Here is a 24,021-nt window from a genome sequence, read left to right on the forward strand (position 1 = left end):
TTTTTAAAGTATAGATTGGTAAATTAGAAAACTTAAAAATGATTGCCGCCAGAGATGATTCTTTAAAATGCTTATCTAATAATTGAGTAAGAGTAAATATTTGTTTTACACTTAGAGATGTTGTTCTAAGCACTTTGCCTGTATTAACTCATCTAATCTTTATAACAACCCAATAGTACCCTCAGTTTACAATGTGGAAATTGGGTCACAGAGAGGTTAAAAACTACCCAAGGTCACAAATCTAGCAAGTGGCGGAAGGGGGAGTCCCAGACAGTCTGGCTCCAAAGACTGTACCTTTAAGTCCCACACTACACTCAATTATTCAGGAAACTGGTTACAAATTCATAGAAACAATAAATAGCAATTAAAATTTTCAAGTGAAAACAATGCATCTAATTTTATGCTAAAAACACAGATTTAAAAATATTCTTTGTAAGTAATTGATGGTGAAAGCCTCCTAGAATTATCAGATGAGGCTCAGAAGAACAAGTGTGTCTGTTTCATCCAGTCTGGGCCATACACTGCCTTAAGGGCGTATTATTAGGTCAAGAGTAAAGCCCGTGAACTTTGAACTGTGGGCACGGTGTTGTGGTGACAGGTATCTGTTGTTGGGACTACTCGGCACTCCTGTCCACTTTGGGAAATGCTCCCTTCCTTTCTTCCCAGAAATGCCTTTGTCCACTTCTGCGTGTGGCATGGGATCAGGGCTCAAATCCCAGTTCCCGGTGTTTTGTGACCTTATGTGACCCGTGTGCTCACGGCGCATTGTGAGGACAACAGTTTATGTTGTGCACTGCTTGCTCCGAGCTAAATGCTTTTCCCACGTTGTCGCCTTCACACCTCCCACCAGCCCCCTCCTGCAGGCACGACATTGTGCAAATGAGGGACGTGGTCCCAAAGAGCCTGGAGCGCTGCCCACCCTCTGCATGGGAGAAATAAATACCCCCCTTCCCCTTCCCGCAGGCAGGGCGAGCAGGGCAGGGCGAGCAGGGCAGGGCCTGAGCCCCTGTGCCTCACAGCATGGTTCTGGGAGATCTTCAGAGGCGGTGCTTTTCCCAATAAATGTGCTTTCCCGGTTTTCCTACAGGCGCGGGGATGGCCTGTTACGGGGTGTATTACATTTTATGTGCGTGTGTGACCAGAATCCCTGCCACTTTCTTGAAACCATTGTGTCCCGCGCTGGTTGTGGCCATGCATGAGAAACAGCAGGTGGTGCCAGATGACAGATGGTGTGGGAGCCCGGTCCCGGTGGGAGGGGGCGAGCGAGCGAGCGCGCAGGCAGGCGGCTGCCAGCAGCTCATCCCCGCTCGCTCCTGGCGGCGCCTGCTCGCAGAAGCTCCCGGATCCAGACACGCGCAAGGCGCTGTCCTTTCAGCACCACGAGCCCGGCCGAGGAGGGAGGACTCTTGGCTGTGCTCCTGCTCTCCAAATTGGCTTGAATCTGCTCGGACCCCCAAGAGTGCAGCACAGTAAGTAGGCATTTGTTTTTGCTCTAACCACTCCCCAACACCCTCCACCCCGCCGCCATCCCTTCACCCCCGCAACAACCCTATTTTGTCTCATGGTGTTCCACCGGCGGGATTGACAGGAGACGTTCAGTTTGCTGGGCTTCTGGGGGTGGGGTGGGAGCCGGAGAGGAATACATGCGATGTGTTGATCTCGTTGGCAATCTTGCAATACCGGGCTTGCTAACTTTCCGTGGGAGCAAAAAATAAAATAAAAAATGGCCCTTTGCTATTGAGGAAATGGAGGCGTTCGTGGCTGAATAACAGGGTCAGGTTCAAACCGGTTCCCTTTTTGTTTTGTTTTAGGGACTTGTATCTCCTGTACAAGATACACGTTACGTAAAAGGGTCCGCTCCCACAGAGACAGTGAAGAAATGTGTTGTGCTGCAGGGAGATTGCCGAAGAAAAGCCAGTAGAATAAAATAGCAGCCAGGGCGTAGGGAGAAATTTGCCATGCTGCAGGGTGGCCCAGAATAACAGGATTCAATGGTGCACTGTAAGCTTCTCCCTAGATCCGACGCCTGCCTTCGCTCTGGTGTCTGGGATACACTCTTAAGCTTGTCTATGTTTTGTGTGTGTGCACCTGGGATGTTCGCAAATTTGAGGGCTGTCGAGCCCTGGGGGCAGATGGCGTATTTTGATGATTAAAGAAGTTGTCCTGGGAATTGTGTGAGGAAATCTAGCAGGAGATCAATGCCTGCTCTCTCCATTGAAAGCCGCCCGGTGGGCTGCTGAGGACAGCGCTATTCCTCTCCCTGCCTCGCCGCCACCGTAACCAGAACCCCACTGCTCGCCTAGGTCCGGGAAGAAAGGCACAAGGATGGTGAAGCTGAACGGCACCCCGGGCGAGAAGGGCGCCAAGCCGCCCTCGGTGGAGGATGGCTTCCAGACCGTCCCTCTCATCACCCCCCTGGAGGTGAATCACCTGCAGCTGCCCGCTCCGGAAAAGGTAGGGCCGTCCCCTCTCCGCCAGCCCCTCCTCCCGGCTCAGGAAATAAAGCGGCGAAACATCCCACCCAGACCCTTTCCTTCTGCGTCAGCCAAACACGGCGCCTTCTTGTCCAATATAGTCATTCCACCCAAAGGCATGACGTCACCTGTGTGCTTTCAGATCTGTGGTGAGTGTGCCTTCATTTGTTTGGTTCACATGTCTTCCTTTTTAAGGGTTGATCCTGGCAGATGAACACTGATAATCAGCTTCTAAAAGGTGGCCGAGATTATTTTGGGGAGATGTTTCAGAAATTGACTGCTGCAGATTTGGGGACAGAGAATCGGATGTGGTCCAACCAGCATTTAGTTAGCACATGTGAAGGGCCTGTCCTGTGCTGGAAACTGGTTTATGGAAAGACAGGTTACAAAATCCCTACCAATGTGTGCAGCACGGTAAAGGCTCTTGCCAAGCAGTGCAGACGGTGAGAGCCCAGGTGGAGACAACGCAATCCTGGGGGGGAGGGGGAGGAAGGGGGGGGGACAGGTGAGGTAAGCTGCAGAGGACATTTGAATTTGGCTTTTAAAGGTGAGTACAATCCTTCCAGGTAGCCCATGGGAGGGAAGGGCATTTAAGGCGAGGGGCACGCATGTGCAGAGCAGGGAGGGCTCTGGGAAGCAGCACGCCTGCTGCAGAGTCTTCGGGGGAGGCGTGGCTGGGAATGAGTGCTTGTGAGGGCACATCTCCTGACATGGGCGCAGTCCATGAGGGATGGAGGTGGGCATTTATACGCAGGTGTGTGTGTGTGTGTGTGTGTGTGTGTGTGTGTGTGTGGCATGAGTGGGGAGGTATACCATGGGCACAGGTGGGAGAAACATTGCTGTTTAACAGCCATCCAGGAGCACCTGGGGTTTTATCGGGAGAGCTTTTGCACACCGGACGAGATGGATTTGGAGGCAAATGATGGAGTTCCCTGGCTGAAGAGTGAACAATGGATCATTCCGTCTGTTTGATTGTCTCGTGGGCGTCTCCGGGAGGCATTGTGTGTCTTAACCAATTGGCTCTCTCCAGTGAACAGAGGAGCGGAGCTCGATGCAGGCCTGGCCCGTGGAGGGGGTTGAGTCATCCGTTTTGAAAGTAACAATGTGCGTGGGGGTGGCAGAGCCGAACTGAGAAAGAGACAAGGCCTTTACAAATGGCATTCACCGGACGTGGAGTGGGGACAGTGTTGACTGGGCGCCTGGCACAGGGATAGCAGAGGCACCCAGTGTTTGGCTGCACAGTAGGATCACCTGGGAGCTTTGGCGCATCCTGAACTCTAGGCCACGCCCCGGACAATGGACTGAGAAGCTCTGGGGTTAGACCCGGGCATCAGAGTTCATTCCATCTTCCCAGGTGACCCTGTGTGCAGCCAAAGTTGAGCACGACTGATCTGGGGGCACACTCCCCCGGGGAGTCAGGGTTACGCACTCACATGTATGGGTAAGGTGAGGAGCAGGGAAGTCTGGTTAGCTACCAGGCTCAGAGAAGGAGTATGTGGCGATGCTGGACTTTGAGCCCAGGAATAATTACAGTTGGAGAAAAGGGACGATGTTCTCCTGAGGTTTTGTGAGGCTTCAGGAAAAACCTTTACCCTGCAGCCCACAGCTACAGCCTCAGATCTGCACGTTCTGAGAGGTATGCAAGGAGAAGGGATCGTGGTGTGGCCACCCCCTCCCACCCCCAACACACACCTGCAAGTCATCCAGGGTTATGTGGCCTCTGTCCCCCTTTTCTGCCTCACCCACCCCATCCTCCTGCCTCCAAGGGCTTTCTTCTCTCCTTGAGGAGGAGACAGGCCCATTCACCACTGAACGCCCAGTCCGGATGGACCCAAACTCTGCCCAAAGCCTGGAGGAGAAGTGCATTGTGGACCTGCACGGGAAGGGCAGCCAGTGCACCTGAGAGCAGGTCCCTAAAGGAACACCTCCCGTGGGCACATCCCGGACTCCTGGCGTTCATGACAGGTCTTCCTGAGGCGGCCTCAGTCTTCTCCTCCGTGAAATGGGGACGCTCACACCTGCCTCTCAATGGTCAGAACACAGTCAGAAGTGGCCTCGAATGTAAAGTGCTGGGTACAAAACCGTAAGAGAATAGTAATGACCATTGTCAAGTGCCTCCCAAACGCTGGATGCTGTCTGAGCCACACGTACACACACGCACAATTTTCTTTCACCTTTTTAATAGTTAAAAGGACCCCACAAAGAAGTTGCTACTTTAGCCCAGTATTTAAAGATGATGGTGCTCAGGCACCAAGCGGTCAAGTAACTTCCTAACGCACATAGTTGGTAAGCATCCCGGCAATGTCTGGAGAGCCTAGAACCCAGGCAGTGTTGTTCTAGAAGCTTCCACCTTGGCAGGAAGCAGGAGCCGGCTGGCCCGGGCGCTTGCAGACGTGGGCTGGAGCGTGAGCTCAGCAGCCGACCCACAGTGCGGCCCGTGAGAGTGCGTCTCCTCGCGCAGGCCTCTGTGCCCTCGCCTGCGTGGGAATGGAGGCCACAGCTTTCTGTGCTAGGATTCAGATTTCATCACCTTCAGAGGAGCAAGCAAGCTCTTTCCCTGACATCGGGACACTTGTCTGCGAAGTGATTGCACTCCAGAAGCCAGAAGGGTCCCCCAGATGCTTCCTGACCAGCACAGGCTGCTCCCCCTTTTACTAACCTGAGCAGCGTCCTAAATTGCCCGGCCTCCCCGTGTGTAACGTGGGGCTGACGACATTGGGACCCGCCCTCCCAGGGCTCAGGGCGGCAGAGGAGTCAGCTCTGTGGTGAGGTCCTAGGCAGGGGGGCCGGGCCGTGTGAAGCCAGAACGGGGTCCGGAAGAAGCCTAGTGGACCCCATGTTCCATCACAGTTTTCTTTTTGGAGGTGAGGCGAGGTGGGCGCCGGCTCCTGGGGGCCTGTGGGACTTCTTCTTATTTTTTTTAAAAAATATATTTTATTGATTTTTTACAGAGAGGAAGGGAGGGGGATAGAGAGTTAGAAACATCGATGAGAGAGAAACATCGATCAGCTGCCTCCTGCACACTCCTTACTGGGTATGTGCCCACAACCAAGGTACATGCCCTTGACCAGAATCGAACCTAGGACCCTTGAGTCCGCAGGCCGACGCTCTAACCACTGAGCCAAACCAGTTAGGGCTTGTGGGACTTCTAAAGGGGTTAAGGCAGGAGAGTAGCAGCTCGGACTTCTGTCTGAGGAAGATTCCCCTGGCTGCTGCGGGCCACAGGAGGGACGGGACTCGGCTTGGTCCTCTGGTCTGTCTCCCTCTCTCCTTCCAAACCGCCCTCCTGGAGGCACCAGACCCACTTCCCAGAAAGGAGGCGCTGGGTGTCCTGCAGCACCAGGACCGGGGAGGGAGGGAGGCGGCGGGGGGCGGCCGGGGGGGGGGGCAGAGGTCAGCCAGAGACCGCTGCCCTGTGCATGAGGGGGATGGTGGTGGTGAGCACTGGCGGTGGTGGTGGAATGGGGAGGTGGGTGGATTTATGCAGACTTGGTCCTGGGTTGGCACGGAGACTTGCCCAGAGCCCAAGGGCCCTGGCTGTCCCTGTTCCCTGTAGCCTCAGTCCTGGCCCGCAGCGTGCAGCGGGCAGTGCTGGCTGAATGAGGCCCCTGTGGCTTGGGCTGAAAGCTGAGCATAATTCCTCCAGTGGGCAGGCGAGGGACCAGGCGAGAACCTGAGCGGTGGGGTGGCTTTCTCCAGGCCCTGGGCGCCCGAGAGCTGGAACATCAATTTCAGGACCTGCCTTTGGTTTATCTAAATGACCACAATAACCCAGATGTCCCCACAAACCCTCTTTGAGGTCACACCATTTCCCTCGTGTCACAGATGCAGAAACAGACTCAGAGAGGTGACGCGCCACAAGGAACCAGCGCGGCCAGTCAGCACACAGGTGTGCTGGGAGCGAGAGCGGGCAGGGCGGCGGAAAGCAGCCCAGACAGCCCAGCCCCGCTTGGCAAAGCCCCAGGCGAGTCGTGCACTTGGCAAGCCCGCTGCCAGGCTCTGGGCAAGCGCTCCTCCTTCCCGCTGATTTCCAAGTCTTTCCACATCCTGGCTCACCTGCTCGTGGGGAAGGAGTGCAGACACTTCGAGATCGATTATTGGCGCTTGGCACACTCCGTCCTGTGCATGGCAGACCACGTGCGCTCTGTAGTCCTAGAGACCTGGGTCCAAACCCCAGCTAAGCTACTTACTTGCTCTGTGGCTTTAGGCAAGTAGCTTGGCATCTCTGGGCTTTGGGGGTTTTTCCCAACTGGGAAGAGCACAACACCTACCTAATGGGGTTGCTGCGAGGGAAAGCCGTGCCAAGGTCTGAGAAGTGTCATGGGGGTGCTCACTGACGCCGTTTCCTTTCCTCACTGGGCCGAGAACATGCCTCCCAGTGGACAGCTTGGAAACCAGCTGTAAAGGTGACATGAGCTGAGAGGGGTGGGGTTTCAAGGGTCGGGGTTCAGGGGCAGGACATGTGGATGGGAAGGGGGCGCAAAGGCGATACCACCCTTGTTACTGAGTCCTGCGTCCTTCCTTGGGTCTCCTGTGGCTTCCCCAGAGGCTGCTTTCCTCTGCCTGAGACACAAGATCAGAGAACCATCAGCCCCCCTCCCCTCGCCTCCCCCGCCCCCCCCCCCCCCGAGGGCAACAGAAATGCCCGTCTCTGCCGCTTCCAGCTCACAGGGCCCCTGTTCGGCTCTTCAAAGACCCTTAAGAGATGGATTGTAAACCACCAGGCATTGGGGGAAAGGCTCTGACTAGACGATTCTATCACACAGATATAAAATGACCACTGAGCATCTTTAAAAATCCTTATAACTTAAAAACATAATTTTCAACAAAATATAACTTTCTACCTATCAGATGGCAAAAACGATCGCTGCTGCTGGTGTTGCTAATGCTGGCGGGAGCAGGTCCCAGACTCCCTTGTTGGTTACGTAACCGGCTGCACTGCTCTCAGGGGCTGTTTGACATTGTTTATAAAACGATACGCTTCCCACTGGCAGGCAGTGGCCCCATGGGTATAGTTTTGCAAGTATGCAAAGGCCTTTATGTATTTTAAACACTGGGAACAACGGGAATGTTCCATGAGCGGGAACGGGTTAAATCAACTCGAAAATGAGGCAGGTTTGCGTGGGCCAACGCCCAGACACGGTGCTCAGTTAAAGCGACTTCGTGGAGTACAGTATGGAGGGGCCATTCAGGGGATTATTACAATTTATAACAGTTTCAAAAGCCATCGAGGAGGAGAGGGTCTGGGCCGTGAAGGCACAGAGCGGGCGGCCCCTTTAAAGACCTGACAGGAAAGAGCAGGATAACTCCTGACCGGAGGAGCAGACCTCCGATCGGAGGCGAGTGACTGAGCGCCCTGAGGTTGAATTCCTCGTGAAAAATGGGACTAATACGATTTTATTTATTTATTTAATCCTCGCCCGAGGATATTTTCCCATTGATTTTTAGGGAGAGTGGGAGAGAGAGGGAGAGACAGAGAGAAACATGGATGTGAGAGAAACACATCCATTGGTTGCCTCCTGCACGAGCCCTGACCAGGGCCCAGGCCGGGAAGGAGCCTGTAACCAAGGTACATACCCTTGACCGGAATCGAACCCGGGACCCTTTGGTCCGCAGGCCGACGCTCTATCCACTGAGCCAGACTGGCTAGGAGAATGAACTGGGCCCTCAGCATGCCTGGCACACAGTAGGTGCTCAGCCCCGGCCTTTGTCTGCCCTGCTCTGAAATTCTCTTCCTGCTGCAGCAGTGGCCGGAGGTGCCACTCCGTCTGTTTTTGGCCGTGCACGTCCAGCTCATGAAAATACAGCCCTGCTCCTTGTCAGCTCTTCTGCACTTTTATTTATGCTCCTGCCAATCCCGGGGCTCGCCACGTGGGAACCTCTTCATTATTGATAATCCCGGGAAGTAGTATTTTAAATTTTTATGATCTGTACGTTGCGCCATCTGAACCGCCACGTATTATGTGGCCTGGCCAGCGGAGGGGGTCCATCCAGATGAGGGTCCTCCCGGGATGAATAATTTATCCTGTTTTCACAATGCCGTCCCTTCGCGATGATGGTAGATGATGTTCTCCGTGCCCGCCGCCCATGGGACAAGGGGACTGATACAGAAATAGGAGAAGGAAACACATTTATTTCTTTGCTCAGATCCACAATGATATTTGGAAAATCTGGAGGTTCATTTTTTCCAAATATCTCTAAAACCACCCCTTTGAGTAATAAGGCGAGTAGAGAGGATTTTTCCTGCGCTCTCTCCACTTTTGCCCCATTTCTGTTATTATTCAAGGAGCTCGAGGCTCTGTTTTGCTCCATTTTTTCCCCACTGCTGAGAATAGAGCCTTTCTTCGCACATTGCGTTTCCTCTTCTCTTTCTCTGCTTGTGCAAGCTGATTCCTCCAAGGTCCAATTAATAATGACTGGCTAGCATTTCAATGCTTTCCCTTCTTGGCACTAAAAAAAGCGGGTGTTACCGCATCTCTTCAACAGAAGGGGGTTTCTGGCTCTTCTCCCTGAGAACTGAGCAGCGAGCCGCAGGCCCAGCCTCGCAGCCGGTGGGTTCTGGTACCTTCATTGGGTTGGACTTGCCTGCTTCCTCATCTCCCCCGTGTTCACTCCTCTCCCTGGATGCACATCTACAGCCCTTCCCTGCTCTGCACCCCTCAGCTCCTCACCGCCCTCCAGTTCAGCTCCAGGGCTTGGCCCGCCATCCTGAGCTCTGCCGCCCTCACACGCCTGCCTGGGCTCTGGCCACTTGGAACCACCTGCTTGTCGTTTCCCGGGCGCTGCCTCCAGTCTCTGAGTGCGTGCTGCTGCGTGCTGCCCACTCGGTGTTGAAAGCTCATGTCCCTGGGTTTGGGGAGGCAGGAAGGGAAATGAGGGAGCTGGCAGGGCCAGCGTTCCTGGAGGGATGATGACGCTCTGAACAGGGTGGCAGAGGTGTGACTGCATAAATAGGTCGACTCGGGAGACAGCTCTGAGGAAGCAGGAGCTGGCGACGGAATGGATTTGGGATGAAGGGAAGGCAAGGGTCATGGGAGACTCCTGGATATGTTTGACATACATGATGGTGTGGCTAATGCTGCTACTTCCTGAGCTGGGGATGACCTGGGGAAGAAAATGTCGAGGTGCATTGAGCCGATCCAAGGGCCGATGTCCGGTGGGTCATCTGAGTGCTGGGTGAGGCCCCGGGGTGCTGTGCAGTGAGAGCTATGAGGGTGCAGGTGGACCTGGAAGAGATGGAGTGTGAGCACTAAGAGGAGAGAGGGAGAGACATCAATCGGCTGCCTCCTGCACGCCCCCGACTGGATTGAGCCTGCAACCGGGGCATGTGCCCTGATGGGAATTGAGTCAGTGACCTCTTGGTTCATAGGTCAGCACTCAGCCACTGAGCCACACCAGCTGGGCTGGGAGGAGCTTTTGATTGAAGATAGAAATGGTGCTGGAGAAGCAACCACAAATGTTTATTATGACAATTAGAACGATGCTGCCTGTAGTGATTATTCATTGTCTCATTCCAATAGTACTTTATTTTTAGTTCTGTCTCCTGTTTCAACATGTCGGCTACAGCATAGGGCCTTTTAAGTTTCGATGGAACAATGAAAACGGTTTTGAGCTTGTTGAGAAGCTTTGGGACAGATGTTTATAAGAGAGGAAGAGGGAAGGACTAGGACACAGATGCTTGGTAGCGTCTGCTGTGATGTGCCGGCACTTGGCCAGTCTGCTGGCTAAGGATCTAGGAAGGAAGGGATCAAGCCAGGCAATCACTGAGATGGACTTGGCAATGTGGGAAGCTGTATTCGTTTTATTTTTTATTTTTTAAAATATATTTTTATTGATTTCAGAGAGGAAGGGAGAGGGGGAGAGAGAGAGAAACATCAATGATGACAGGGAATCACTGATTGGCTGCCTCCTGCACGTCCCCCACTAGGGATCGAGCTCGCAACCCAGGCATGTGCCCTTGACTGGAACCGAACTCAGGACCCTTCAGTCCCCAGTCTGACACACTCTATCCACTGAGCCAAACCAGCTAGGGCCTGTATTCATTTTCTATTGCTGTGTAACAAAACACCAAAAATTAAGTGGCCTGAAACAACACAAATGTATTATCTCACAGTTTGTGTAGGTCAGAAGTCCAGGCACCGACGCTGGGTTCTCTGCTCAGGGTCTCTTGGGTCTGAAACCAAGGTGTCAGGTGGGCTGCATTCTTACCTGGCACCCGGAGCCTCTCCAAGCCTGTTCAGGTTGTTGGCAGAATGCAGATACTTATGGTTGCAGGACTGAAGTTCCCATGATCTTGAATGACCCATTGTTAGCTGAGCTCACTTTCAACTTCTAGAGGCTGCCCTCAGGCACTAGCGCATGTCCCACTTACAACATGCCAGCTTCCTTCTTCAAGGCCAGTCTGCTATGGTGAGCTGTGTATGTCATAACGTCATTAGAGGAGTGACTATCACATACACAGGTCCCGCCCACACTTTCGAGGGAAGCTATTATACAGTACATGCACCCTGGGTGGGGGTGGGAACCTGGAGGCCCATCTTAGAATGCTGCCTACCATGAGCTGCCCAGGCTTTGGCTCGCAGGCACCCTGACTGGTTGAGGAGGGTTACGTTATGATGATTGTCGGGATTTCACGGGTGAGGCCCCGAGGCCCAGGCAGCTTCTGCGTTCCCTGTAGCGCCGTGGCTCTCGGCGTAGTCACAGGCCATCTGTCAGGCGCCGTCCTCCCCTCTGCCTGCACAGTGGGACAGAGTTCCCTCCGTCCGTGTCTACGCAGGTGGCAAAATATTCAGACTTTAAGAAAACAACATAGATCTAATAGACCTTTATGTTTTTGTTTGTGGCAGTCCCTAAATCAATTCTGAAGTAATATGTGTGCCAGGGTTTAGCTACAGGATGTTCACCATAGCTTGTTTGCATAACCCAAACTGTGGAAGCAATCTAAATGTTCAACGACAGAGATTCCGTGCGTACACTGAATATTATTATGCTACATCAAAAGGCAAAATACATATTTGTCTACGTGGAAAATGTTAGTGTAGTGTTGTGTGATAAAAGCAGGTTATAATTCATAGAGTGCAAAGCCATCATAAAAAGGACCTATGTATTTGCCTAAATAGCAAGTCTGCATAACACCTGCATCTGTATGCGTATAACACATCTGGAAAGGTGTGACCCAAATCGCTGGCCATGGTGGTCTCTGTTGGAACGGGGAAGTGTGATGGGTAATTTGACTTTTCGGTTTCCTTGCGTGTGCGTGAGAGGGAGGCTCTCTGTTTGCTGCTCTCACGCACAGTGCCATGATCCTAGTGAAGAGAGGAAAGGGAGGGTGCGGTGTGTTTGCAGCCTCCACGCGTGTTAACTCCGCTTGCACATTCCAGGTGATCGTGAAGACAAGAACGGAGTACCAGCCCGAACAGAAGAACAAAGGGAAGTTCCGGGTGCCGAAGATCGCCGAGTTTACGGTCAGTGTCTTGATGGTTAGAGAGAGAGAGAGGTAAGGCGGCTCCAGCGACTCGGGCGGCTCCGAGCCCGCGCGAGTGCAGCAGGTCCTCCTGGAGACAGGAAGCGACAGGCTATTTCTGGACCATTTCTTGGGGCCACACTGTCTGGGTCACTGAGTCTAATCAAATAACAGAAGCGCTGCCTCTTGAGGGTGACTCACGCTCTCTCCTGCTCCGGAATGTTTGGATAATTTGGAAACTGATAAGTGTGTCTCCTTTCTTCTCTTTCCTCCTGTCCCCATCTCCCTGCCTGCCCGGCGCAATCTCCAGGAAATGTATAAGGAAACTCAGGTTTTACTCAGTAGACAGTTGCAACAGAATCCAATAAAAACAAAGGGAAAGAAAAGCTGACTTTCCAGTGGAAAAAGCAGATGGTTGCCTTTCTGTTTCCTGGTGGAGGGGTCACGAGGAAAAGTGCCCAACCTGTGTCATGGGGACGGGTTGCGTGGAGGAGCCGAGAAGCCTGCTCTGTGGAAGGAGGAGCCCCGGGAAGCCTTCTGGACGTTAGTGGCGAGGAGAGCTCGGCTTGTGCAAAGGCCCTGGGGCTGGAGAGAGTCTGGCCCCAACACTGAACCAGGAAAGGGCCATGAGGCTGGGCTCTAGCAGGGGCACAGGGAGCAGGTAGAGATGAGGCAGGAGGAGCGGGCAGAGGGCTGACAGTCCCAGGTCTAGCTCACGTATGGAGAGTTGGGGTTTCATGCTAGAAGCCCCTGAAAGATTTTAAACAGGAGTGAGACATGATTGAATTCGGGTTTTGACCAAAGCACTGGCTTTTATGTGGCTGATGGGCTTAGAGGGCAAGAAGGGCTGTGGGGAGACTCAGGCTACTGCAAGGGTCCAAGTAAAAACCAACAGCGGCTCAGACAAGGATGGTAAGTGGATAGAGAGACGTGGGAAGACAACGAGAATGAGGAGGCAGTCAGCCACGGAGGCAGCAGGACAGGTGGTCCTGGGGGCGGGCGGTGGAGCGGCCTGGCTGGGCTTGAGCCCTTGGCCCCAAGCAGGGCGTAGCCTCCGTTACCAAATGGAGACAATAGGGTTGCTGTGAGGATGACGCAGAGTACATGCAAAGCACTTGGCTCCGTGCATGGCAAGCGCACAGCTAACAGTAACTGTGTCAACGGGGACTGGGGCCTTCGATAGGCAAACAGCGCTGGGCAGGTTGTCTGGGAACTGGCGGGTGAACATGGATAAACATACTGGTCTGTTTCTGGTCCTCTCTGTCCTTGTGCCAGGTCCGTGTTCCTGCAGCCGGTGCGCGAGCTGGAGGGATGTGGCATCCCCCCGAACCCCCTCTTTGAGAGCAGGGGGCTCTTATAGCTGGCTGCAGCTGCAGTGTCTGGCACACAGCGGGGCCCAGGCAAGGCGGACTCGGCCTGAACCGCGGGCAGGTGCAGGCAGGGACCAGCAGGCAGCTGGGGGGCGGGGGGGAGGGAGTATGGGGTGTCATACACACGCACCAGGCCTGGGAGTGAAGCCAACCTGTCTCCTGGCAACAGGGGGCTTCAGAAATATGGGCAGAGTCACGTGGAAGACAGTGTTGGGGCAGCTCGGTCACCAGTAGCTCTCTCCATCCTTTGCGTAGGACCACACCCACAGGATGGACTATTTTAACAATTTCCTAAGAATCACCTTTTTTAGAGGAGTTTACAATTAATCACAGGCTTATGAGGTATTTTCCTTATCTTATTATTTCCCTGTGCTTTCCACATTTCATATGAGCACATACTATTTCAATAATAATAAAATTAGAGTGTTTTCTAAAATTTGCTCTTTTTACCAAATAGTGTTACAAGTTCTTTTTAAAAAAATCTTTATTGTTGAAAGTATGACATAGGCCCTCCTTTTCCCCATGAACCTCTTCCAACCGCTCTCCCCCGCCCCCCAGGCCCTCACCACCCTATTATCTAAAACTACTTCTCATCCAGCAGTCATTGGAAATGGTGGTTGTGAAGACGTAATAATTCACACAAATACTTCACAGAGAAGACGGTGTGGAGAAGGCAGAGATCACCAGTGTGTGTTCCCTGGGAGGAGCTCTGACAAAACGCCAGCGGGTGGAGGCGAGGACGGGAGAGAAAGGAGTCAGACTGGACTCCGGCGGCTGTGGAATGGGGGGGGGGGGGGGGGGCGGGCGCAGGCCCTGGTTTTGTTTTCTCTTTTGGCCACTTTGATGATGTGGCTCTTTTATCAACTGAGAGAAAAGGAGTGGCTGGGTCGGTCCGGGCCTCCCAAGCCATCCACGTAGCCTGATTCAGTCAGTCCTGGGGGTCAGGAGGAAGCGTGGGTTTGGGGACAGCCCTGTCAGGTGTGGGCGCAGGGCCCTGCACTTGGAACAGAGTGGGGGGAATGAGCCGATCCCTTTGCTTATGGGACGCTGTGCGCCCTCGTGAGGCTCTGCTTTCCTAAGGAGGGCGCCCTGGGCCTGTGGAGGGGCCTCTGCTGGGAGGGAGGTGCGGGGGACTGAGGAGGAGGCTGGGTGGCGACTACCAGGGTGTGCGGGCTGAGCTGGCCGCGCAGCGGGGCTCGGTCAGGGTGGGCTGAGATGGAGGTGGGCCTGACAGGTGTGTTCCTCGTTGGAGGAGTTGGAGGAGGAGAGGGGGGGACTTGCCTGACTGGGGGAGGCCACCCACTGAAGTGGGAGCTGGGGGGACACACTGAGTGTGAGGCGCCTGGGGGGATAGAAAGAGGGTGGTGGTCGAACCATCCTTGCATGTAACTGGTCTGGAGCTCGGATGGAGACCGGGTGGAGACCCTGGGCTGGAAGTCAGGTGTCCATTGTCTCAGAGAGCAGGACGCTGGTACCCCGGGGCCACCCTCCAGCCTATTGCTCAGGCAGAGGTGACCATGGGACAGCAGAGACACGTCTGCCCCTCGTTTCAGTACCTGCGCAGAGGTGCAACAGCTATGACTGCACACCTCCAAACTGCCCCGGAGAGCAGCTCCCGGCACTTACGCCCGAGGGAGAGGATGCGGGAGAGAGCAGGGCAGGGAGACACGGTGAGGAAGATCGGCTGCAAGAGTCGCCTGGTACTGTCTTTTCTAAAACCTAGCAGGCTCGCGCAGTCATTGCAGAGGCCTGTTGAGGCGATGGGGGCCTGAGAAGAAGCCCCTCCTTCTTTCTCACTCCTGGGAGCTGGGTGCTTCCAAAGCTGATTTTGCGGGGCCGGGGCCCCAGGAGGGGCTGGTGCCTCAGGAATGCCTTCACCGCCAGGCAAACCCCCTCATCCCTCAACACCCAAGTCAGGGGCTGCTGGCTTGCGTGGTCTTGCCCGCCGCCCATGCGCAGTCTGTCCTTCCTCCTGGGGGCCCCGGCTCCTGCTCTATGACTCCATTCTAGCACCAGGCACAGGGGTGGCCCCATGGAGTGACCTGCCATGTCTCCCACTGACTTGAGCTGGGACGGTGTCTTCTTCATCTTTGCACCCGAGAGCCTTGCCAGTCCCTGGCCACCAGCACCGAACGCCGTGTTAATAACTGAGCACACAGGGACATGAGCCAACAGAACAGGCCCCGGGCTGACGGGGACCGCACGCTGACACACACACAGCTGGCTGCCTGGACCCAGGATCTTTATTTAAAATCGGGGCCTCGCTTTGCTTCTCGCCCGCGACACGTTTTTATCAGCGTCTCTGCCTCATGCCGCTCCTAGGGAGGTGAGACCCCATTTTCAGCTTGACCGTTTGCTTCTCCTAATTTTTCATCCAAGCGCCAGGGGCTGCCTTCCATGGCTCAGGATTCTAATATTTGCTGACAGCAGCAAATGGAGATAAGCTATTTTACTTTATTATCTGCTGCCTTGGTTTTTATTGCTCTCCTATTTTTTTTATTTTTTTTTTTGAGGAGCATTTTAGGTAAGTTATTAAAAACAATGCCTGCTGGGTGAGGAGAGAGTGTTACCTGGCGGGGAAGCATTTGCATGTGGGGGCGGGGAGGGGACGGGGGGGGGGGGGCAGGGGGATGGGGCAGGGGGGTGGTGCAGGGCAGGCCGCCCTCTGGCTAGGGTTTTATTGAACATCAGGAGGAAGATGCTGGTCTGTGTTTGTGCTGGTGCTTTCTCCGGCCGATGCAACTGTGCTGTTAGAGTGACCTTCAAAAATCTCTATTGTCATTGACATTGAAAAGCAGGTGTGGCCTAATTGATTTTCTCTTTAACAAACCATATGTGGCTCTGCGTCAGGAGGAACATGCCGGGGGCTTGCAGGAGGGACTGGCTCATGGGTGACCACGCGGGGCCAGGGACTGGCTGCTCCCAGGGCCAGCTTCTCCTCCTCCTGGACTCAGACCTGGCTGAGTAAGGGCCGTGATGGAGAACGCCACTCGTTAACACATGTAGTGCAGACGGGGACTGGAGAGCTTAGTGAGTATTCTTGCCCCAGGCGCTCCTGCAGGGAAGGGCTCCCCAGGGCCAATTAGTATGTTTGCAGACCAGTTGTTGACAACTATGGTAGGAGTATTTACACCACGGAAATGGGCAAACCCTACAAACCATGCCCCTCCCCTCCCCCCCCCCTCAGGAGCTGTCTCCCACACTCATTGTGAGAAGGGCAGCATGGCAGCAGGGAACATGGATTGGGGTTGGACACTGTGGGGCTGTGTGACTAAAGCTAGCCACGTTGCCTCTCTGTTCCCGTCTGCAGGATGGATAATGACGCCCACGCCAAAGGCCTGATGTGAGGACTGAGTGAGAGAACATAAGCTAAACTAAACTAAACTGGCAAGTGGTTGCTGGAATGCTAACAGTTTGCTGCCTCTCCCGCTATTTGAAAAGCATTAGGCTAATTTTCATTTGGCTCTTTTTGCTTCTCTCTTCTCTTTAAATATACTTTTGGCCGAGCCCAAAGAAAATACAGAAGCAAAGACTTGCCAAGGGAGAAATGCCGTTTTCCTCTGACCTGTCACGTGGCCTGCCTCGCAGGCTCATCACACAGTGAAAGGGTCAACCGCCCGCCTTTCTCATCCTCTGGCCTCCATGGCTGTAATGCGTAATTACATTAAATGTGGTTTTTTAAAATTGTGATGTTTAAGCTCCTGGAACTGTCAGGGGAAGACAGGTCCTAACAAAGCAACTGTATGTGCAGCTTGCGGTGTCACCACCATGTTCTATAATTATAAGAAAACTAGTTGTCATAGCAACTGCCACACAGACCGAGCCTCCTCCTGGAGATGCTGACAAGCTCCCAGCGCCGGCATCCGAGCAGTTCGGAGAGAATGTGGCTCCCTGAGGGGGTTCAGCTCTCTCGGGAGATAATCACGAGCTCATTCCAATTCCACCTCCTGCACCTCGTGGCACCGTGCAACCTGGTAGGCTCTAGAACGCACTGGCTGCGTGACCTTGGACCAGTCACCTCACCTCCATGAGCCGTTCCCGCTTGTAAAACGGGGTACCAGTGCCCTCTTCGGAGGGGAGTGTGTTGATTGTGTTTGTGCCTTGCAGATGGCCTGCACAGAGTCGTCAGCAATGTGTGTATCTCAGACACCTTCCATTAACCTCTTCACTGTGGACAAAGAAAAAGAAAAAGTGCTGAATTAGGGGCTGTTTTTATAATCTTCCATTATAATAATTATTAATCTTGATAGTATTTGTAGCTAGATAACCAAGTTGTAAATAGAAATTCTAGCATGAATCATGCATATTAGGAAGAGGGAGCAGGGAGGGAGGGAGAGGATATTTGGCGACATGACACTGACTTCCATCCTCCGATATTTTTCCGTTATCGCACTTCTCTGAGGCTAAGGAAAGTATCTCTAATCTCTAAAAACATCCCTAAACAGGGAGGTTTCTTGTCTCCGTCTTTGTGCCTCACTTTCCTGTTTGTAAAATTCGGAGTCGGGGGCTGGTCCCCAGGGGCTCTTGTCTCTGATGTTTGCCGACAGTGGTTCTCAGCCAGGGACGACTTGGCTCTCTGGGGACATCTGGCAGCGTCTGGAGACATTTGTGGTTGTCAGGACTGGTGTGTGTGCGTGGCCTTGAATGGCATTTAATGGGTAGAGGCCAGCGATGCTGTTAAGCCTCCTAAGGGACAGGAGGGCCCCCATAACAAAGAATTATCCGGCCCCCAAATGTCAGTAGTGTCAAGGCAGAGAAACCTCGGCCTAGGATTTCCCGCCGTGGCTATTGGTCTAAAACATAAATCACACCGCTGTCAGCCCACCTGGGGCGGCAGGTGTGGCGGGTGGCGGCTGACGCTCCCAGCTCCCAGCTCCCAGCTCCCAGCCAGCTCCCGGTCACTGCGGTCCTAGCAAAACCAGTGGAGAGAAAGACAGAAGACTTCGCAAGGGCCGGGGGCTTCATAAAAACCAGATGGCTATGGGGGTGGGACCGCACATTCCTTTGGCTTTTCTTTTCTCTTGATGCTGAATAACTCAATGATCAAACGTGATTGTTTTTATGGGCAAACACAATAGAACGTACAGAATGCAATTTAGGTCCATAATAGCGTTCCTGTGATTTTCCTGTGGAGGATAAAGATGAGTCTTTTCCAGCTTCAGTCTTTGATTTTGACATCCCAAGTCACAGCCAATGCATGTCTCTTCTCACAGTCCAGTGTGGCCACTTCCTCCTCCTGCTTGAAACCATCCTGGGGCAGCCCCTGGCTTCCGGGTGGAATCTGGGCCTCTTGGCCCATGGAACCAGCTCTCTGAACCTGTCTCTTGCTCCTCTCTTCCGCCTCCTCTCCTTCTGGAATTACTCTTGGAATCCTGGACGCACCACCCAGGTGGCCCCCACTCCTCAGCTTAGCTGTCCCCACCGCCCTGAATGCTCCCCGCTTCATCATCTAGTGCACACCTGTTCATCTCATACCCCCCCCCCCAACATCACCTCCTGCGTGCACCTGTCCTCATAGCTGGCCGTTTCCTCCTCTGGGACCTTACCCCGGGGATTTGTCACCTTGACCTCCTTCGGCAGTTCCTTCTCACCTGCATTTTTCCACGGCCCTATGGACCTGGCTCTGAGGACAGTTCTGCATCCCCTATGACCATCGACCCTGCGAGGCCAGTCATTTTCCTTTTAAAATAAAAGGAACACAATTACACATGCAAATCCCAACAGAATAGAACGGCATAAACTGGAAGGAAGTCTCCTTTATCTCTCTCAATAATCCTTCTCACCCCAGATATCCATCGTCTGTGCCTGTGCTGTCCACATGTGGCTACGTGCGCTTAAATTCATGAAAATGAACCAAAACTCACACGTCAATTCCTCAGTCACACGAGTCACCTTTCAAGTGCTCAGTGGCCATGTGAGCCTAGTGGCTACCAGATGGACAGCTCGGGTCTGTGGGCCATTTCCGTCATTGCAGAACGCTCTATCGGTCAGTTCAGAAATAGCTTCTGACGTTCTCACGCCTTTTCTACACATCGGCACATGTATCTTTATATACGCATGTATACATTTGGTACCTTTTCATTTTCTCAAATGGGACCATTTTATACACATTCTTCTGTACCTTGCTTTTCCCTCTTAATCATAATCTCAGCGATCCTTCTGCATCAGCACATCGAGGTCCTTTTCCGTTCTTGTTAGTGATGTACACCGAGGATGGCCCTAATCTTCCTCAATCAGTCCCTATTGTTCCAGCTCCCAGTCCTCTGCAGTGAACTTCCTAGCTTCCTAGTGTGTGTGACACACACACACACACACACACACACACACACACACACACACACACGTCTTTCCCAGATTTCGCAAGTATATTTGGAGGGTACAAGAATCTTCATCTTAAAAGTCTTGCCAGAGACTATGGTAATCTCCAATTTAATGGATTTTGCCACATTATCTTCCAAAATTGTCCCACCAGTCCTTCCTCCACCACACCTACAAATGCGTTCTTCCCACATTGTTAGTTTTGCCAAGCTGATGGGTAGAAAATGGCACCTCGGCTTTGTCTAAATGTGTCTTTCTTTCATTATTGGTGAGATTGAGCCTCTGTCCATGTACTTATGGACTCTTGACCTTGGCTTCCTGCCTGGAAAACATTCTATTTGGTTGGAGCACTTGTTAGTCCCTCCTATTGATGTGCATGGCCTCTTCCCCCAGCTAGGGACTTAGTCCTTCTCACTTGTTTGATCCTTTCTCAGTTGTCCTCTGCCTTTTGGTTTTGGTTATGGTGTAACTTCTTTTCCAAGCCTGTGGGATTTCTTCCTTTGGCTTTAATCACAAACTCCAGAAGGCATAAAGGAAAATATTGATACCCTCAACTCTATAAAAATCAAGGCCTTCTCCCACCCTAAACTCTTGTTTTCTTCTAGTGCTTCTTTTATTTTATTTCTTATGTTAAAATTTGGATCCATCTGGAATTTGTAAAGAGTAAGGTGGGAATCCAATGTTATTTCTTAGTGAATGGCCAGTGGGCAGTTGTCTGTGGTCATCAGCTAATCCTCTCTCTGACTTGACATGCCACCTTTTTAAGACACGGATTCCAATATGTATTTGAGTTACTTCTGTGCTCTCTTTTCTTCCATTGGTCTGACAATTATTTGGTATTGAAAATCAAGACAATACCAACTTTTCTCAATTACGTAGTTTTATAATACATCTTAAAATCTATGTAAACTGTTCTTCCCCCATTCTTTTTACTTTTCAGAAACTCCTTACCCATTCTTACATGCTTGTGTCTCCATATAAATATTAATATATTGTTTAGGTTCCAAGAATCATGCTACTTTTTAATTTGGATTCCATAAACTTATAGATTAATTTGAGGAGAAGTTACATCTTTAGAAATTTGAGTCTATCTAGAAACAAGATTGAACTTCGCATCTGTTGAAGCCTTTGTTCAGGGTTCTCATGAGCTTTGAAATCATCTTTACAGTCTTATTTCATTTATTTCAAAGCATTTCACTTATTTTTTTGTTGTTGATATTAGAAAGGGCACCTTGTTTTATTATATATTTAAACTGGTTGTTATTTATACTTAATAAAAATGCTTTTGAATCTTGTACATTTTGGTAAGTACAAGATTGGTATTAGTGTACAGGTAACCAACTTTTCTTATTGTTTCTAATAATTTGTTTAAAAATTTGATCCTCTGGATTTTCTACACATATAATTGTATCATCTGTCCATAATGCTACCATCGCTTCCTTTTGCTGGTATTTAGTCTTCTTATGTTATTTCTTCTTTTCCATTTTTACACTCCTAATGTCATTTTCTTATCCAATTGCATTGGTCAGTACTGGTCTGCTGTTTCTAGTGTTTGACCATGTACATTCTGAGGGATTCTTTTCTGCATTTAAGGAGAGGATCGTGTGGTTTGGCTTCTTTGACCTAGTTTTATGGTGAATTGTGCTGATAGAGTTTTAAATATTAAGCCATTCTGACATGCCCTCCTTTGGTCATGGTGTAGCACTGAATTCTGTTTGCTAACATATTAGTTAATTCTTTTCTTTATTAATATTGTGAGGCTGCGTTGTGTGTGTGTGTGTGTGTGTGTGTGTGTGTGTGTGTGTGTGCTGTCTTTGTCAGGTATGGTATTAGTGTTATGCTGCTTTTGTAAAGAGAACATACCTTTTTCTTTCACCAAGCTCTGGGAAATTTAAAAGAGGAGAAAAATAATCTGTTTCTTCAAGTTTGTTTTTAAAACCAAAAAAAGAATTAACCCATTAAACCATCTGGCTTGGTGAAATTTGGAAGGGTGTGGGTGGTTTTCAGTAAATATGTGAAGAATTAATAGACAAATTCCGTTTTGTACCTAGGTACCCCTCTTGAACTATGACATTTTGAAACGAACCCATTGTCATCTCTTAATTGTAACTCCCTTCGGAGATGTTGCTCCAAGTGGCCCCTTCAGGCACTAAGCATCTACAGAGCAGCCACCACCATGGGGTAGGCGGTGTGGGCGGCTCATGGGATCCCAGGCACGGCCGCCGAAGCCCCCGTTCTCGTGAATTTGATGCGAAAGCTGCCTGGCTGATCATGGAACATGGACCGAGCCCAGGGCTCTGTGCTCACAGTGACTGCGCTCGGTGCATTAGTCACACTGACCCTCCGCACGGCCTTCACCGCAGCGGCACAGCCAAGGCAGCGGCCCTTCCTGTGCAGGAGCCGCGGCCGCCCGATGCTGGGCTGCCCCGTCTCCGGGGGGGGGGGGAGCCCCCCCCGCCTCACTCGCCAGCTCCCCGTGTGACTCGCTTCTCTTCCCCCCCTGAGATGCAGATACTGATGTTGACTGTAGACTGGATGAGCGAGCAGACGGAAAGCACCAGAACGCAGGGGCACCTGGTAAAGCTGAGTCCGCCGCCTTGCTTTGGTATCTCCCGATACCTGGCCCAGCGCCGGACTGGGATGAGGGCCGTCATGGATCGTTTTTAGACCCCAAGCCGTGACGGTCTCCCTGTCTCCCCACTTCACCCCTCCAGCCAACTGCCAACCACACCGGCAGAGCAATTTTTAAATCTCAGCTGTGCCCGTCAGGGAGCAGCAGCCAGGAGCTACCTGCCAGCTCTCTGGTCCTCCCGCCACATTTCCCTCGGAGGCCCACGCTCCCCGAGTGAGCTTGCCTCTGTTTCCCTTCCAAGCTTCCTCCTCGCCATCTGCCCCGCCCACAGCTGCAGGCCTTTGCACAGACCTCCCCCCCCCAGTGCTGTCCTGACCTCAGTGCTCCTCGCCTGGCCTCAGGGCTCTCCCGAGGCAGGGCTGCTATGGCGTCTCCGCCTCCCATGTGCCTGGCCGGGCAGTGAACGAGGTGTTCCGCCAGGATCAGGGACACAATTAGTCTTTGGGTTACATGGTGAAATATGAATGAGATTTTCTCCATTTCAGTTCTCAGAGGAGCCCTCGGGAAACGGTTCTTTAAAACACGAAAATGAGGCCGGGAAAATCAATTGCGCTCCTCGCTGCAGGAGATGAAGGCGAGCGTGACTTTCCCGAGCCTCCCAGGGCAGCGCAGGATAGGGGGTGGGGGTGGGGTGGAGGCACCTTTCGTTCTAATGTGGATTTCAAGCGGGGCCCAGGCTGGGAGCCACCAAGCCTCAGCCGCCGCCTGTGGAATTCAGGAGCGCACGGCGGCACCGCCCCAGCGCCTTGCACGGCCTTTTTCCTATTTTCAAGCAACAATGAGCCGCTGCAGCCTTGCCCACAGCTCAACACCCAGGGCCACCATGCCTCCTTCCACGGTGGAGGGGAAGGCCAGACACCGGGCAGGAGGTGGGTACTGACGGCGTCTCCCAGACCCAGGCCTGTGCCTGCGGCCTCCAGCCTCTCCTTGGGCCTCCAGCCCAGCCCTGGGGGCAGCACTGTCATCCCTTCTCTGTACGGAGGTAAGTCAGGGCCCGGGACAGAGCCACCGCCTGGGCCACGCGGGTGAGGAGCCACGTGCGCATCTTCTGCGCAGTCGCGTGTTATCATCTCGGGAGTCTGTGGATGTGTAACGATCCAGGTCCTGTCTTTGGTCAGGCTTCCAGAAAACCCAGAGCCAACGTGCTGCCCCTGCTGCAGGTACGGGCTGTGCTAGACCCGCCTCCAGGAAGGGCCGTCCTCCATCCTTCCCTTTATTCGCTGCTATTTTCCTCATCTGTGAAATGGGGACATAACAACAGCACCGACCTCTGAGGGTTGTGCAGGCACGTGGAGAGGCGCTGGCATGCTCGAGGCAGCACTGGGCACACGACCATCTCCCCGGGGGGTGAGGGCTGCTAAATCCTGGGGCCTGCACGGTGCCTGCAGTCATTTCTGCAACCAGAGAGGATGGAGTACAAATAGGATGAATGAAGCTGGTCAGGTGGCACTTACTGACTTCCTACTGATCGATTAATTGATTGATTGATCGGCCAAGCCCTGGGGTCCTCCGGCAGGGCCCTCAAGGAGCAAACAGCTGGGTCCAAACTCAGGTCTCGCCCAGGCAGGTGTCAAACCTGCTTCCTCAGCCGCTTACTGACCCGAACTCACCCTCCACCCGTGGGTTTCCAGCCCTGCAAAGAGCAGCTTCCACTGCAGGAAGGGATGCTGACCCTGCGCACTGGGTCATGACGCCCTTGCATCGCCCCCGCTGGGCCGCTGGGAGGGAGGGCGAGGTCACAGGCGAGTAAGCACAAAGCCCGAC

The 24,021-nt window shown here is 52.7% G+C and overlaps 1 protein-coding gene across 3 annotated transcripts in view; it reads left to right on the forward strand.

Moving 5' to 3' along the window:
- NSG2 (neuronal vesicle trafficking associated 2) overlaps positions 1-24,021 on the forward strand; it is a 70,178-nt gene that overhangs the window by 34,548 nt on the left and 11,609 nt on the right. For 2 of the 3 annotated variants that reach the window (XM_059699227.1, XM_059699226.1), the window contains 2 exons: positions 2,304-2,454; positions 11,855-11,938. In XM_059699227.1, the coding sequence (XP_059555210.1) occupies positions 2,326-2,454; positions 11,855-11,938 (213 nt within the window). In that variant the 5' untranslated portion in view covers positions 2,304-2,325. Of the gene's footprint in view, positions 1-1,252; positions 1,470-2,303; positions 2,455-11,854; positions 11,939-24,021 lie in introns of those variants that run through there. The other variant, XM_059699225.1, reaches the window with a different exon arrangement.

This window comes from Myotis daubentonii, chromosome 5, assembly GCF_963259705.1.
Source record: "Myotis daubentonii chromosome 5, mMyoDau2.1, whole genome shotgun sequence".
NCBI classification, from domain to species: domain Eukaryota; kingdom Metazoa; phylum Chordata; class Mammalia; order Chiroptera; family Vespertilionidae; genus Myotis; species Myotis daubentonii.